The following is a 17,525-nucleotide window of genomic DNA, read 5'->3' on the forward strand; positions in this document are numbered from 1 at the left end:
TTGTAGTCTACTCCAGTTTAACTAACTGAAATCCTATCACTTAAAGATTGGAAAGTATCCAAAAGTATGCATGCAAAATAAGAATAAAATTCCCAAAGAAGATACCTTTTGAATTACTTGTAGGAAAATACTCCATTTCAGATCCATCTAGTGGAAAACCAAACAAACAAAAATATAGTTAATAAAATATATTCCATTAGGATAAGAAAACTTAATGCAATCTCTATTTATTGTCCAATTTTAATTTCTGAAAAGGATGTGTAGAAGTTGTAAAGCCTTAGCAGTGAACATAGGTTACTCTCATAATTATGATTATTTAGCAGCCAATAATCAATGAAAGAAATTATAATTGCCCAATTTAATGGCAACCTAAGTTTCTCCTGTCAACTAGATCAAAATGGGTAGACGTGACTGTGGTTAAGAGAAAGGCTACAGGTTAATACTATAAATCATATTGTATGAAGATGGTAATTTAGGAACAAAAATCTTCAGATGTATTCATTATTTTCAGTACAGTATATTTATGTCAAGTGAAAGGGATAAACATATTAATGTCATAACACTTTTCCTAGTATTCTAATTCCAAACTCTCTTAATTCCATCTTCCCTTTGTCATATTTATCCAAAACAAATGTTAGTTATTCTGAGTCAGAATACATTTTCCAGATCCAAAATAACTATTATTCCCACTGCCAGTTGTAGCCCACAAATCAGGACAGTCATCATATAAATTCTTCGATTTGCAAAGTAAAAAAGAAAGCCTTACCTTAGTTAAGTCATCAACAATATTTTTGCGCTCTGTATTATTGTTACAACACCTAAGGACACTGTACAAAATATCAACCAGAAAATCGGTCTCTTTCCTCCAGTCTTCTTTCAACCAAGCTATTAAATTCTGATGCAAAAACCGTATTGATGGATTTTCATGCTGAAGTTTTACATCTTGCTGGGATTCAGTCTGAGCAGCACTCACATCATTTTCCTGCTCTAACAGCACTTGAAAAACTCTGCTAGAAGGGAAGGAGTTGAGCAAAGCAGAGAGAAACTTTAAGTGCCGATCAGACTTCTGTTCACTGATATACACAATACTCAGTTCAGCAAGGCTACAGACTAAATCTTCTAAAGGTTCTTTCCTTAGAAACAAAATATGTGGTGGATCAGTCAGTATTTCAGATTCACCATTATTTGTCACTTCAGCAGGCTTCCCATTCTCTGTGTTTATTTCAGATTTATTCTCATCTGTAAATCTGATTTTTATAGTTCTTCTTTTGCTTGGTTTCATAGAGTTCTCTGGGCTCTGCAGAATTTGTAGCATACAGGATATAGCAACCAAAGATTTCTCATCAGCATCTGCTGCATCAACATGGAGTACATACATTTTTGAGAGACTGTCCCAGAAATTTGACAAGAGTCTCCGGAAAGTTTCAGCTGTGCCATCATCATTTAAGATTTCTGTCTTTGTTTCCCAGGAGCTCAGTGTTTCTGCTATTTGGTAAAACAATGGACCAATTTGTAACCTGGTCTCTTTAAGCACGGCTTCAATGAGAGGAATTAACTACAAACAGAAATGCAAGAAAGTTTTAGTAACTAAATGTTTACATAACTGGATAATAGTTTTAATACTGACAATCTCAGGAAGCTCTGCAAAACAAAGTGTTTAACATCTATTAAATATCAACTTAACAGCAATCCTGAAAACAGAATTAGTAAAACGTCTAACCCACCCAACCTCTTCTATTAAACATTTACAAAGCCCTATCCATTACATTTATGCTTTATTGTTAAAGACATTGAGGTTTCATAGAATAATTCCGCACTCTGTCAGAGGGTTTGATTTTATGGGAAGGAGGATAAAAAAACACAGCTAAAGTTATTTTTCCTTAGATTTTCTGGGATTTTTTTTAACTGTTGAATAAATTTGCATTGAAGTGTTTCACAGTTTTGTTCAAGTTAAAATTGTGAAATTGCAAAACTGAGAAGAACTTTTAAAATATTTACATAATATATACCTGATCACATATAAGCATCTGCTGAATTTGTTTTTGTTCATCTTCTTCACCTAAATTCTGTAGCATGGCAAATCGTAAACACTCCATAAATGCAGATATAATTGCAGAACACTCTGAATGGCTAGCTATGGCTCGCTCACTTGACAACCTAAATACATGTAAATCAGGAGACATAAAAAGAAATAATCATTGTTCCTTGATTACAATCTGATTACAGTGCTTTAATGTAATACCATAGGTGCTGTTCATTTGAGGAAAAAGAGATAAGAAAATCTATAAGTGACCTCAAAATAAAAATTCAGGAAAACAAGTTCTACATAAATCACAACTAGAAACATGGGCAATTAAGCATGCTGCTTTTTAGCCTACTTTACTTATTCATAAAAATACAATTAAGGATGAAACACATTTGTGGCTCAACAGACAAATGCAGCCTCTACTATTTAAATGAATCTAAAGTTTTAAATGCACCCAATATAGTGCCACTTTTTAAACCTATGCTTTTTGTGTGCAGTCTTTAAGAGAGAAAAGGACAAGGGATCACAGCAGGAAGGAGGAGACAGGCAGACAGTTTACAGAATTCAGTTTCTGATATCTACATATTTTAAGTATCAGAGGGGTAGCTGTGTTAGTCTGGATCTGTAAAAAGCAACAGAGTCCCGTGGCACCTTACGGACTAACAGACGTACTGGAGCATAAACTTTCGTGGGTGAATACCCACTTCATCGCATGCATGCGTCTGATGAAGTGGGTATTCACCAAAGAATGCTTATGCTCCAGTACGTCTGTTAGTCCGTAAGGGGCCACGGGACTCTATGTTGCTTTTTACATCTTTTAAAATGCTTTAAGTAATGTAACCATCTTTTGATTTGTTTCCAAACATAAATAATTATTATAATAAATATTTCATCTAATATGAATTTGTGGCACATACCCTTGAATTATTGAGCTGAAAAAAGTTCTGTAAAAGTCCAGCTTTGGTTCTGTAATGCCATGAGGTACCTTGCTAATCAATGGCAAGAGATTAGGATATATAACAGTAGCTAGACCTCGTCCACCTTCTCGAAGTACTATCCATAGTTTTGGCAGAACTCCTTTTTTGGTATTTACATGACTCCAACAGTCCTACGGAAAGAAATAATTACAGGAATAAATTAAACCAGACTCAGTTGGTTTGGAAGAGCTCTTAGGTGGGTCATCTAGTCTAGCTCCCTACAGTGCAGTAAGAGCAAGCTATCACCAAATCTAAATTGCCCTGAGTATTTTTAAAACTCATTTTCTCTCTAAATATTTCCATTTAAATTACTGAATTTTAAGGTTTAGCAGACTTCAGAACAAAATCTTGTTTTAACACAGTGGAGATCTTTTGGGTAATCAACTTAAATCAAGAAAGTTTTGTCTTGAGTGATCTTTTGACTCATAATATTGCTTTGTAAAACAGCTTACTATAATATATTGCTACATTTATGACAGTCCCAAGATTAACTCACCACCTCCAAAAAATAGGTATTAGGTGTCATAAAGAGTCGCTACCGTTATAAGTATTAGTATTTTGCAGTGAGTTTTAAATTATGAACTGAGACAAATCAACTATATGTACCGTATATACTCGTTCAGAAGCCGTATATTTTTGGTAAAAAAGCGACACATCAAAGAGTGGGGATCGGCTTATAAATGGGTGTACGCCAAAATTTATGATTTTAAACACTATGGAATCGTTGAATTGAATATCTAATACACTGTCGTTTTCTTTACCTGGAGCATCTGCAGTAATGGTGCCTCTCAGCTCTCTGTAGTGATGGTTCGCCATTCCCAGCCAATGGGAGCTCTCATTGGCTGGGAACGACAAACCATGGCTACTGGGAGCTGAGGGGCTCCATGCCTGCAGATGCTCTGGGTAAACAAAATGTCCCAATCCGCCAGCGGCTTACACTGATGGGCTGGGAGCCAAAGTTTTCCAACCCCTGAAATATAGGGTCGGCTTATGAAAGGGTGATACAGTTCTTGCTATTTTTACTCATCCATCTTGGGGGGTCAGCTTATAAACGAACGGACTAATGAACGAGTATATATGGTATACATTTTTATTAACCCAACTTTCTATTGGTGAGCAAGACAAGTTTTCGAGCTTACAGAGAGCTCTTCTTCAGCTATGGGAAACTTACTCGGGGCTTCTCTTCATGTACAGTGCTGCATCTGCACTGCTGTGACACTTCAGTGAAGACGCTCCTGTGCCAATGAAAGAGCTTCTCCTGTTGGCGTAGTTAATCCACCTCCCCGAGAAGCAGTAACTATGTTGATGGGAGAAGCTCTGCTATTAACATAGCGCTGTCTACACAGGAGATTAGGTCTACCCCTGAGTGATGTAGTTATACTGATATAGGTCTCTAGTTTCGAACTGGATTCAGACTGTCACAGTTAAATACAAGGTGGAACAGATCGTTTAGCATAACTAGTTAACGCGCATTTCAATGGACCATTCAAAGTAAAGTGACCCATTAACACCCTTCCAGTCATAGGGAAGAAAGGGCGAGAGGGAGTGGGAAGTAGCTGAGGGGGGAGGGGTCAGGCAGACTGTTAGTGGGTTATAGATTGTTGTAATAAGCCCTAAATCCAGTGTCTCTATTCAGTCCATGCTTGTGCTGATGAGCTTGGAGAGGTTGGAAGGCTGTTTGAAGGACAGAAGTAGAAGATCACATCATGGAATGGACCACTCAAATACCCTGAGAGAACCTGCTTCAATACAGAAATAAACCCCCCTCCAACTGCGCACACCTAGTTGTCACCTACCACCCCCCACTGGAACCCGTATAGAGTATCATCAAACAACTACAACCCATACTTTCCTCAATCCCCTCTTCTGCTTTCAAACAAGCCCCCAACCTCTCCAAGCTCGTTATCAGAACCAGGTTCCCCACAGACCAGGACACACCAACTCAAAGCGGCACTAGAATCTGCCAGAACAACAGATGCAAAACCTGAAGACAAATCTCCATTGTTACAATGATCAATACCCCCTACAACACACCTTTAAAGATCCATGAGTCCTACATATGACTATCACAATATTGGTGTACCTCATCCAGTGCACCAAATGCCCCAATAGGAACTATGTGCATGAAACCAGACAGACACTACGCTCTCAAATAAGCTCACACAAGAAAATGATAAAAGACAAAACCCCCACATCACCTGTGAGTGAACACTTTTCACAAAGCAAAATCTGACCTCTCAGTCCTCATCCTCAAAAACATCCTGCACAACACATTTAAAAGATGACCCTGGGAGCTTACATTCATAATTTTGCTAGACACCAAAAATCATGGACTGAATAGACTGTATGTATGGCTCATTAAAACAATCTATTACCAACTAACAATTCCCTCCAGTTGCTTTCCCCCCTGCCTTCCTTCTCCCATCGGTTTAGTAGCATCTTCACTGAAGTGTAGACCAGCCCTGTGTAAGCTTCCCAGACCTGAAGAAGAGCTCTGTGTAAGCTCGAAAGCTTCTCTCTCACCAATAGATGTTGGTCCAATAAAAGATATTACCTCACCCACCTTGCCTCTCTAATAACTTGGGACAAAAACAGTTACAACAACACTGCATATAAGTTAAATTTTGAATGGAAGCCAAAAGGCACAAAAAACATTCCAGGGGAAAAAACATCGTCAAAGTTACATTTATTATTTGTACTGATAACATATGAAGTAAACAGAAGGCTGATTTTCATACGTAATTATAGGTCACACTGTACCAACAATTACAAGATACATCAAACATCAATTACAAAAAGGACACTATAGAATTACTAAATGAATTTCCATTGACTTCAGTGAAACCAGGATTTTATCTGAGGAGTGGAGGGGCTACAGTATCAGGCTCTAACTAAACAGTGAATAAAGAACAACTTGCACATCATTTTTTATAGATTCTAATAAATAATTCAACAGAGAAATATTTGTATTTTTAAAAGCTATTTTATATACTTATGAAGTTCTTAAATCTCACAACTTCAGTTTAATTACATGCTAAATTCCTGTCTGCTTTTCAGAGATGGCGGACACACACAATTTTTATTTACTTTTAATGGCGCTGTGAGTGCTGAGTACCTCTGAAAATCAGGTCCTTATAGTTGGGGGTGGGTGGGGGGTACTTAGTACTTTGTGAACCCCTTAGTACTGCAGTGGTTACTTTATTTTAAACTGATGATATCTTCTGCTTAACCCCAAAGCAAGGGCACTGGTATGATATGAAAGGTTAAGTCTGACATATTTGAACAGACCACTAGGATCTGACTTACAAAGAAAAGAAGTTCTCATTCAGTTTCCTGCATTACCTCAATGGTAACAAGGATGTAAAGCACAGCTTCCCAAAGAGCTGGACACACCACTGCATCACTGTCATCAATACTGAGAAGAACTGTGGGACAAACTCTTGGTGCTTCAACTTTCATTGATTCAGGGAGGAGCTGACAGAAAGTAGAAACTAACTCAAAAAAGGCTGAGCGAACCTAAAATAAGCCACAAAACCAAAATATTTCAGTAACCATGGATTACAATATTTATTCACTTCTACAAATCAAAGGTCTGACTTCTCCATGCTTGTTAATTACATACTGTGATTTACTTTAAAAAGAAATGGTATATCAACATAGGCATGTCTGAAATACGACTTCTGGCACACACAAAAATCAAAACAACAAATTTTCAGTTAGTGCATAGACCTGTAAAAAAAAATTAAAAATAGGACATTAAGTGACAAAAGTTAATAGACCATATACTGGAAGAGACAATTATATATTTTTTAAAAAGTATAACATTATGCAGAATGCTTATCTTCCTTTTATGGAGTACCTTTTATCCACAAGCATCCCGAAATGCTTTGACATACTAAATGAATCATTTTATCCAACACTGAAATGCAATGGTGTAGTTGTTCTGCACTGATAAACACAAACAACAATCCTTAGCAGAATAAAGGTCAATCAAATAATTTAGAAAATTACCCGCCTAAATGTATCCATAAGTTTACAGAGCTTGCTTCTTTAACAAGAATTTTAAAGGGCTGTATTTCAGGCACAAATTCCAAATAAGAAGATGCCTACCTCAAAGGAACAAATGAACCAATTGGAAGAGATTTTTCGGACACTTGTTTGCCTATAGCAGGGCCAATATGTCTTGTGATTGGAAGACTGTTTTAAACGCAGCTGGGCAAGGCACCTGGTTCTTTTTTTCTTCCACAATATTGGGGGATGGCTTAGTGCCCTAAGTTTTCAAGTGTTGCTTTTGTAGAAAAAGCCTATAAAAATAAAGATGGTATAAAAAGGTTCAGATACCTGAGGTATGCTGTGCTTGCCATATTTCCAAAATTTGTTCTGAGATTGAAGAGATACTAGCTTTTCTTCCAGTGAATGAATCTCATCCTTTGGCAACATGCAAAGCAACTTCTTTAAAGCTAAAAAGGAACATGTCAGAATTCGAAAGTATTTGGCTTCTCTTTCTTCCTCCGGTACAGTTCTCAGGTAAAAAACAAAAACAAATTTAAAGCATTAATTTAAAACTAGCAAAATGTGTATATTTATATTTGTTAATGGGCTTCTCATATGATTTGGTAAGACAATCCTAGGATTCTTCCTAGAGATTGCAGCAGTGTGTATATAACTACACTGAACTTTCCATAAGCTGTGTATGAGTGTTAAACACTAAACATGTTTATGTTGTGAAATTCTAGCTAAAACAGTATTTTCAGAAGTTCATTTTCCTCTTCTTTTATTGTCTTCTCCTTGTGTCAAGTGATTCTGCCCTCCAACTACTCAATGATAAACATGAATCAGATAGTAAGAATTACTAGACAATGGGTAAAAATTTCAGAAGTGAATTAGGAATTATGATGCTTAAATCTCATTGAAAGTCAACAGAATTTAGACACTTGAGTTTTTAGGTGCTTCTGAAAATTTTAGCCAACACCACCATCATTGCTGCTGCCTGGCTTTGTTCCCCACAACGACACAGGGTTAAGTGTGCTGCTAGCCCAAATGCACAGTTCATGCAAGATTCCCGAGCACAGTTGCCACCCATGGTAGCCTACTGAAATACAGGCTGGTGTGGCAGCCTAGTTATACAGGCTTGATGTGAAGCACAGAAAAAGGCACTTTCCTAGAAAAAACAATATTTTCTATAGAATTGCATAAGGCATAATATGTCTTCACTATAATGTACTTTTTATTTTCTGCAAAAATCTACAATTTGTTCCCTTGTGAAATACATTTTACATCCACTTTTAAACTATAAATTTGTAAGTAGAAAAACATACTGTGGGTCACTGAGCGTATCAGGTGTTTCTTTCAGAAGGTGATCTTGTAGCATCTAGATAAAATAAACGAGAACATATTTTTCATTGGTGAAAGTTAACCACAAGCTAAAAGTTAGTCTTGTGAGAGTAAGAACTAAATAATGAAGCCTCAACACTCCTCTGATGCAGGTAGCTAGTTATTAGGCATATTTTACAAACGAGGAAACAAAGGTAAAGACAGTTGAATTGACCAACCCAGGTCATATGAGACCATGGCAGAGTCAGGGTCAGAACTTTGGTTTCCTGACTCCTAGTCCCATGATCTGACCATAGTTAGACCATACAGCCACTGTTCTGACAGCTAGTAGTCCCGTATCTCCAGAATTAAAATAAACAAACAAAACCAAACAAACAAACAAAAAAATTCCATATCAAGGCTTTGTAATCACAAACCATCAGCCTTATAATCTAATTTTTCCCTACTTCAAATGGCTCTGCTCCAGACATAGATTTCCTAGTGTAGATACATCTTGCACAGCAGAAGGTACAACCACGCTTTCAGAAATTAGTCCAGTCTACTACTGAGTTAAACCAGTTCAGCTAACATTTTGCCAGCATCTGTTGTCAGTGACGGGTAAGTACTGTTTGGAACACACTTGGTGACTGAGCATCATCGGCTGTGCATATGGAAATGCATAGCAAAGAAATCAGTTCCTATATATCCACATAGCTCTACAGACCCATGCAGCCTCAGTGTGTATGAAAAATTAAGGGAGACATTGTGGAATGTATCCTCGTCTCAATCTCCATTAGCATTAACAGGAGTTTCAGTTAAGAAGAGACTATACCTTTCTGAATGCAAATGCAAAGAATGCATGAGTTAACATTTGCAAGAAAAAAATCCTTCTCTCTTCATTAAGAGATGACAACTACTTGCATAAAGCTTTAAGGACATAGTATTCTATAAACTCACATTCAGAACTTCTTCTTTACAAAATGCTACGGCTTCAGGTTGTTTACTTGAAGGGAAAGCTGTCTCAAATGCCACTTTAGCTGCCGATGCTGCAGGGGAGTAAGTATCACACTTAGCAATCAGCCAGTATCCCATGATACTTTTTAAATAAGGAGCCAAGTGTTTCTTTACTTTAAGAATAAGTTGCTCAAAAGCTTGCTGCGTTGCTTCTCGGACACGGCGATCATGATCCTGTTTTAAAATATAGATTTTTTAAAAAGAAATACATTCTCTGATACCAAGAATACCAAAATACAAATTCGTTTGTTCTGCTACCATGTCCCAACTTCCCCCACTCAAAACAAAAAGTTGTCTATATTCAATTGTATGGTTTCAAATTAAGTCCTTATACCCTAAATCTAAAGGCTTATAGTCACTAATCCTCCATCCTTTTCATCGATGAAATGAAACAATATTAGTCATAAACAATGCAAAATATTTGAGATAATGTGCAGCAGTAAAGTCTTGAGAACTAATAATTGATTTGGGGCATATATCTTCTAACTTTTAGGATTAATTGTTAATCATGCAAGTAATCTTGTTGATTCAGTGACTTTAATGGGGCCATTAGCTTGAGTACGGATTGCAGAATCCAATCTTCATCATAGGAATCCCCTTCAATTTCTTAAATAAACTTTCTATATCAGCATTATTGTCATCAAAGAGAGTGGGGATGGGGAATAGAGGAATCATATCTTAAAACAACTTTCAATCATGTATGACAGGAGAAGTGAGTTTGAGAATTTCTGTGATTTTTTTAAATGCTGGAACACAGACAAGAGAGACAAACCATTTTCAGTACAATTTTGTTCAGAGCATATTTGTCTCTTTAGTTTAACCACTAAGGCTATATTACACTATGCTTAGAACAGTTCTATTGATTAAGGTGCATTAGAGACGTTAGTTACAGCTCCATAAATGTACAGCACTACACACATTCCCAAAGGTTGAATCCTAAAGATTACAAATACTTTGATGTACTATGAATACACTGGAATCCCTAAATGCAGACTATGGTCCTATTTTACCAACATAATCATGAACCGGACATCACTGCACCATACCACGTAAGGGCTATAACCCCTCTGGATTCCATTAACTACTGTGCATAGCATAAGATATACAATATATGACTGTACACCTCTACCTCAATATAATGCAACCCGATAAAACATGAATTCGGATATAGCGCGGTAAAGCAGCGCTCTGGGGAGGGGGGGAAGGGCTGCGAACTCCGGCGGATCAAAGCAAGTTCGATATAATGCAGTTTCACCTATAATGCGGTAAAAAATTTTGGCTCCCGAGGATAGCGATATATCGAGGTAGAGGTGTATTGATACATGATAAAAATCCATGTCTAGATTTTTCCCTTAATGTTCAAAAAAGGTTAGAACAAGAAAAGGTAAATAGGAAACTCTCTTCAATTAAGAAACTTTTCTCATTAGCATAAAAACATCTGGGAGTCTGTATGAATCATGCATAACTGATTTGTAAATCTCAAGCATTTGTTGGCACTGACATAGTAGTAGATTTTTTAAGTTCCATGGCTCCTAATAGGAACATAGGAATTTCTGAAACACATCAGAACAGAGATCCATCTATTTCAGTATCCTACCTCCAACAGTGTCAGATGCTTCAGGGAAATATGCTAGAATTCTTATAAAAGACAATTATGGAGTAACCGATCCACAGGTGAAGTTTCTTCCTAACTCCGGTTGGAGAATTGTTTATGCCCTAAGTCATGAGGCTTTATATTCTTTAAATAATCCTATCTCATAGAATTGTGGATGTTCTCATTGTCCACATACATGCTTACGTAGTCAAAGAGCTTTCTTCTGTTGAAAGCTGAAGCTGAAAAACCTGGATAATCTTCATTTAAGGTGCTAGTGATTGAAAGCTTCTATCCATAGAGCAGGCACAGCACAGGCATGAGCAATAAAAGCTTCCTCACGTTGCCCTGATGATGTGTCCCAACCACTTAGGACCAAGTGCTTTTCTCTAACAGATTTTTTTTTTTTTAAACTAGCCAACCCACAAATATATACAATTAGGTGTACCGATCCGATTGCCTTGTGAATTACCACAGAAACTGCCCAGAGCAATTTTATTTGTTGGTTTACTTCTGTCATAACCTAAGTCCTTTAATACTTACAAGTGAGATTTTACAGTAAATTCTTGGCCAGTAAGGAAGAACACCTTTAACAACTTCTGATTCTCTTTCCTTACACATCGCCCCAAACTCCTGCATAGCCTAAAATCAAAATACCAACAGCATGGGATTAGAAAAATTGCAGGTGAATGTATAATCTTGAAATTTACTAAATTTACCAACTACTGCCTGATACCGTAATTCTCATGAAACTAGAAATTGGTTCACTTCTTGCAATTGGGTGTAAAACCTCTAGTTAACGGGAGTTACTCTTGCAAATCCACTTTGCATCAGAATCAGATGACAGACCTTTCTAAAGGTCTTCCAAAACATCTTAAAACTCCATACAATCAAAATCAAGCTTTTGAGGCACACAAAAAGTATTTCAAAGATGCTAAACAAATTACAGTATGCACTATGGAATTTGCTAGTGTGAAAGTAAAGTTGACTATTTTAGTAGATTCCTTTCTAGCACTTCACACAGAAATATTCCCCTTCCCAAGCAAAATATCAAAAGAACCCTTGCACAAATGAATATTAGAACTAGATGTCTCAAATATACTCCTGTTACATCCAACTTTGTCACAATTTTTTTTTTTTTAGATTCTATGGCTTAAACCAGGCCTGCACAACTCGTAAAGCGGCGAGGGCCGCATTACTCCAAAGAAAACAGCTGAGGGCCGAAACTCCCCGGCCCCACGGAAACACTCCTCCGCTAGGACATCCCGGCCCCCTGGAAACACCCAGCCCCAGCACCGCCCAGCCCTGCAGAAACAAGCCCTCCTTCCCCAGTGCTGCCCCACCAAAACAGCTGTGGGCCAAAAAGAAAGGTTGGGGGTGGGGAGGTGATACTTGATTTTAAATCAACTGGGGGCTCCCAGCTGAAGAGGTGGCTGGGAGCTGTCAGGGGCAAATTAAAGGGCCCGGGGCTCTGGCAGCTGGGGGAACCCGGAGCTTTGTGGGGCTGTGACAGGGATTTAAAGGGCCCAGAGCTCCTGTCACTGATGGGAGCCTGAGCCCTTTAAATCCCAGCCCCAGCCCATCCGCCGCTGTGGAGAGCCCAGAGCCCTATGAATCCCGGCCGCGACAGAGATTTAAAGGGCTCTGGGCTCCCCGCCACTGCGGGCAGCTCAGAGTCTTTTGAATTCCGGCTGTGGTTGGGATTTAAAGGGCTCTGGGCTCCCCGCGGCTGCAGGCAGCCCAGACTCCTTTGATTCCCCGCCACGGAGCACACAGTGAGCCTTTGCGGGCCGGCCGTTTGTTGTGCAGGCCTGGCTTAAACCATGATCTCACTGAAGTCAATGGGAGTTTTATCAATAATGTCAGTGTAGGCAGGATTTCACCCTATAAACTTTCAAGTTATCTTTCTCTTAAAGGATGTTTAAAAAGCAAACTAAGGGATATAGAATACACATACTTTTAATTTTGTTATGACATCTCTTTTGGAGAGTTTTCGCAGCACCATTCGAAAATCAGCATCTACAAGGCTGTCTATTTCTTCTGCTCCTTGGACTGCAGGTACGTATCCTAGATCACTCTGAGATGTTCCAAAGCCAATAAACCCAGGGACTGTTCCACGTTCCTTGGCAAGGAGCTCTGCAGCTCTGCCGCTGCTGGAGGGCTGATATAAACAAGAGAGAGCAGTCAATTAATTATTCATGTCCTTTCAAACCATTTTATTTCTTACTGAAATGTTGGTTTTGTAAACCACTTCCATGCACAATCTAAATCATCACACTTGAAGAAATGACCCTGCAGGTTTGTGTCTTATAATTGATCTGCTGCTCCAAGAAAAAAGTTTCACATTATATGCATTATCACTAAGAAATTCTACCAGGGCTTTAAGTAGAGAAATCTGAAAAGGTAATTTTATTTTTCAACCTTACGATCAATATTTTCATTTATTTCATTATTTTTCAAAATATAAAATTAACCCAAAGAGCAAGAAAAGATTTAGGGGAATGGGGAACATCACAATGTCACACGACTTGTTGAATTATTATTGAAAATGATTGCTTTTCTTTAGTTTAGTTTGTCCTCTAACTTGTTCCAGTGAAGTTAATCCTGTGATTATTTTAATCAGTGCCTCCCACTTCTTTAAGGCATTGAGACCAGACGTTCCAAAAAGTTTGATTCTCTGAGGTGTTCTGCAGCAGATCTATAGGCTCCAAATAGGACTGTCAAACAATTAAAAAAATTAATTGCAGTTAATCAGGAGATTAAAAAAATATAATTGTGATTAATTGCAGTTTTAGTCACTCTGTTAAACAATAACATAATACCATTTATTTAAATACTTTGGATGTTTTCCACATTTTCAAATATATTGATTTTAGTTACAACATAGAATAAAAAATGTACAGTGATCACTTTATAGTATCATTTTTTATTACAGATACTTGCACTGTAAAAGAGATAAAAGAAATAGTATTTTTCAATTCACCTGATACAAGTACTGTAGTGCAATCGATCATGAAATTGCATCTGACAAATATAGATTTTTTTTTTTTGGTTACATAACTGCACTTTAAAACAAAACAATGTCGAACTCTGGAGCCTACAAGTCCACTCAGTCCTACTTTTTGTTCAGCCAATCACTAAGACAAACAAGTTTGTTTACATTTACGGGAGATAATGCTGCCTGCTTCTTATTTACAATGTCATCTGTTACTGAGAACAGGTGTTTGCATAGAACAGTAATAGCTGAAGTCACAAGGTATTTACATGCTAGATATGCTAAATATTCATATGACCCATCACGTTTCAGCCACCATTCCAGAGGACATGCATCCACGCTGATGATGGGTTCTGCTTGATAATGATCCAAAACAGTGTGGACTGATGCATGTTTATTTTCATCATCATGAGTCAGATGCAACTAGCAGAAGGTTGAGTTTCTTTTTTGATGGTTCCAGTTTTGTAGTTTCTGAACCAAGGTTTTGATCTTTTAAGACTTCTGATATCATGTTCCACACCCCATCCTTCCCAGATTTTGGAAGGCACTTCAGATTCTTAAACCTTGGGTTGAGTGCTGTAGTTATCTTTAGAAATCTCACATTAGCACCTGCGTTTTGTCAAATCTGCAGTGAAAGTGTTCTTAAATCAAACAACATGTGCTGGGTTGTCATTGAAAACTGCTAGAACATGAAATATATGGCAGAATGTGGTAAAACCATAGAGCAGGAGACAAATAATCCTCCCCCAAGGATGTCAGTCACAAATTTAATTAATCCTTTTTTTCTTTTAACAAGGGTCATCAGCTAACGCTGTACACTTTGTATTCTGTGTTGTAACTGAAAGCAATATATGTTAAAATGTAGAAAAACATACAAAAATCTGTTTAATAAATTTCAGTTGGTATTCTATTATTGTTTAATGGGACAATTAAAACTGTGATGAATCACAATTAATTTTTTTAATCGAATTAATTTATTTTGAGTTAATCACTTGAGTTAACTGCAATTAATTAACAGCCCTAGTTCCAAAGTTTCAGCAAAAGTCTAACAAAGTATCAGTTAACTTTCACAAGTTGTTGGTGTTTTCTTTAAAAAAAAAAAAAAAAAAAAGAAAAACAGAATTGTTGCGATCATTAGGCATAAAATTAGTACAGACATGGTGGCTAAGCTACACTTGATGTGGCCACCATAACTTCAAACTGAGTAATTTCTGTGACTTTAAAATCTGTCCTAATGACGCATTTCCCAGCATTCCTTTGTCTCCCCTAATATAAACATATAGCAGTGTGTACATATTAAAAAAAAAACCCTACCCAAACTAAACACTACACTGCACACATAATTCTTCCCCTGGGAAGAGAATTAACAAACCACACATGACAGATGTCACATTACTTCTGGACTGCACCCAGGTCCAGATCCACAGAGGTATTTAGGCAAAGCTCTGTGCAGATACAAAATTTGTATCCACATCCGATCTGCACACATGGTCCACGGATATCCGCAGATCTGCAGTGCTCTAGATATAAAATTTGGATCTGCATCCATTCACAATCCACAAACATGGTCCGTCGATATCTGCAAATATAAAGTGGATATCTACAGAGCTACAGATATTTGCAGGGCTCTATATCTAGGCTCCTACCTTTCACTGAAATCAGTGGAAGTTAGGAAACTAAATAGCTCTGTGGATCTTGGCCTCAGATACCATGCTGGTGTGGCAGTAGAAGAGCTTATACAGAACAGAAGCTGAAAACTTGTACGTTTAAAATAAATTAAGTGTAATTACAGGTACTACATTAGTTCAAGACCTGTGCCAATTTGTGAATGCATCTTTCTCTTCTTAAAAGAAGTATCTTACCCACAGCTGTCTGAAAAGGCCTTCACAAGCAACAGAGGAAATGAGGTCATGAGCCCACAGATGTTTACGCACATACTTAACTTTGCATATGACTAGCCCCAATGAAAAGTGACCATCTTATACCAGGCAATCATGCTAATCCAGCCAACTGTACTAGCAGACAAGAATCCACCTATGGAGATGACAGGCGCCTGAAGGCAGTGCTGTATTTCAGGATGGTCACATTGCTTGCTGAGTCTCTGCAAGCTGCACTCCCAATTTAAATATAAAAGGGGTTTAACCTGCTTTGTTTTACATGGGTTGGCTGCAGGTCATGGTCCCCAAGTGAATTAACAAAAAAGTGAGAACAGGCATACAAATTTGGGTTGCCAATTATTTCCTTCTGGACGATAACAGACTTTAGAGCAATAGTTCTCAACATAAGACATGTGACATCCTCAGGGCCATACATCTAGTAAATATATTGTGTGGTTATATGGCCCATGTACCACATACAGAGCTGCATACACAGCCCACAATGGTAAATAGGTTGAGAACCACTGCTTTAAAGTATGGCCTGTGAACCTGTGTTACATTTCAGACTGTGGCCAGAAGGGACCTCTGATCTCCTGGCCTCCTAACACAGGCCACAGATTTCCACCCACCGACTCCTGTAAAGGAAGGAATTATTCCCTCAAGCATGTAAGCAAACACTATTGGTATTTAGATCAGACTACACTACACATTTTGGGGATGTAGCCATGTTGGCTGAGAAGATTTTTTTTTGCAATGCTGGTATATGACCAAAAGCCCTAGCATAGCTGCAGTTACCTCGGCATAAAAGTGTTTTTGTCAATACGGTTTATTTCATTGGGGTAATGGGTATGAACGACAACCAGAAAAGCACTTCTTTGCCCATATACTATGCATCGCCACTGTCCAGGTTTGCCACTGGTGAACCTTTTCTAGCCCAGCCCTGACCCTGGCAGCTTAGATTGGGCTGGGTAACGCCTGCCAGGAAGATCTCCAGTCTCAGGTGAGCAGGAGTCTACCAGCCTCCTGCTCTTCTCTTCCAGAGGCCGATCACCCGTGGGGCAGACCCCGGGCCCAGTGGCACTCCCAGGCACGCATGCCCCAGGGCTGTGGGGCTGGGACCCCACGGGCAGACCCGGGGGGCGACACCGCCGCTTTCCCCCCGGGCCTAGACCTCCCCCACCGCCCAGGCCGGGGAAGGGGCCAGTCGCCCCCTGCTCCTGGGGGTTGGGAGCGGCCTGGACCCCCTCAGGGTGAGTGGCCGCAGCCTGGCCCAGGCGGACTCACCCGCACGTTGCCCTTGGTTCGCTGCTTGTTCTTCCCCCCCATAGCGGCGGCTGCAGCGCAGCAGGAAGCGGCCGGAGTGGGACCCGCAAACACTCGGGCCGGAGCAGGGGCGGTGCTTGCAGGCCGGGGAGCCTCCCCCCGGCGCGGAGGGTGGGGAGCGAGCCATGACGGGGGAGGGGAGATTCCTCCGCCTGCGCCGCCCGCCCCCCGCTGAGCCCGGAGCCCCCCTTGGCCTGGGCCCCCAGAGCCGCGGAGCCCGTGATCCGTGGGAGCACCCCCCGTTTTCCCTGCCACAACAACACGCTCCTGCTTCCGGGAGGCTAGCACGGTCTGGTCGCTTTTCCACCATCGCCAATGCCCGGCACTCGGAAAAACAGGAGCCAGGCCACCTAAAATCAACTGCCTTAAAAATCATGAGTTTGGGTTTTTTTTAACAAATAATAAATGT

The 17,525-nt window shown here is 39.2% G+C and overlaps 1 protein-coding gene across 1 annotated transcript in view; it reads right to left on the reverse strand.

Annotated features, from left to right (window-relative positions):
* Positions 1 to 17,270, reverse strand: part of LTN1 (listerin E3 ubiquitin protein ligase 1) — a 45,623-nt gene extending 28,353 nt beyond the window's left edge. Inside the window, exons 1-11 of the mRNA XM_032779696.2 lie at positions 17,078 to 17,270; positions 12,879 to 13,082; positions 11,465 to 11,563; positions 9,274 to 9,504; positions 8,322 to 8,374; positions 7,345 to 7,525; positions 6,346 to 6,519; positions 2,944 to 3,134; positions 2,010 to 2,157; positions 767 to 1,555; positions 106 to 147 (exon numbers count right to left, since the gene is read on the reverse strand). Of these exons, the coding sequence (XP_032635587.1) occupies positions 106 to 147; positions 767 to 1,555; positions 2,010 to 2,157; positions 2,944 to 3,134; positions 6,346 to 6,519; positions 7,345 to 7,525; positions 8,322 to 8,374; positions 9,274 to 9,504; positions 11,465 to 11,563; positions 12,879 to 13,082; positions 17,078 to 17,119 (2,154 nt within the window). The 5' untranslated portion in view covers positions 17,120 to 17,270. The remainder of the gene's footprint in view (positions 1 to 105; positions 148 to 766; positions 1,556 to 2,009; positions 2,158 to 2,943; positions 3,135 to 6,345; positions 6,520 to 7,344; positions 7,526 to 8,321; positions 8,375 to 9,273; positions 9,505 to 11,464; positions 11,564 to 12,878; positions 13,083 to 17,077) is intronic.
* Between the last annotated feature and the right edge of the window lie 255 nt (positions 17,271 to 17,525).

Source organism: Chelonoidis abingdonii, chromosome 1 (genome assembly GCF_003597395.2).
Source record: "Chelonoidis abingdonii isolate Lonesome George chromosome 1, CheloAbing_2.0, whole genome shotgun sequence".
In the NCBI taxonomy this organism is placed as follows: domain Eukaryota; kingdom Metazoa; phylum Chordata; order Testudines; family Testudinidae; genus Chelonoidis; species Chelonoidis abingdonii.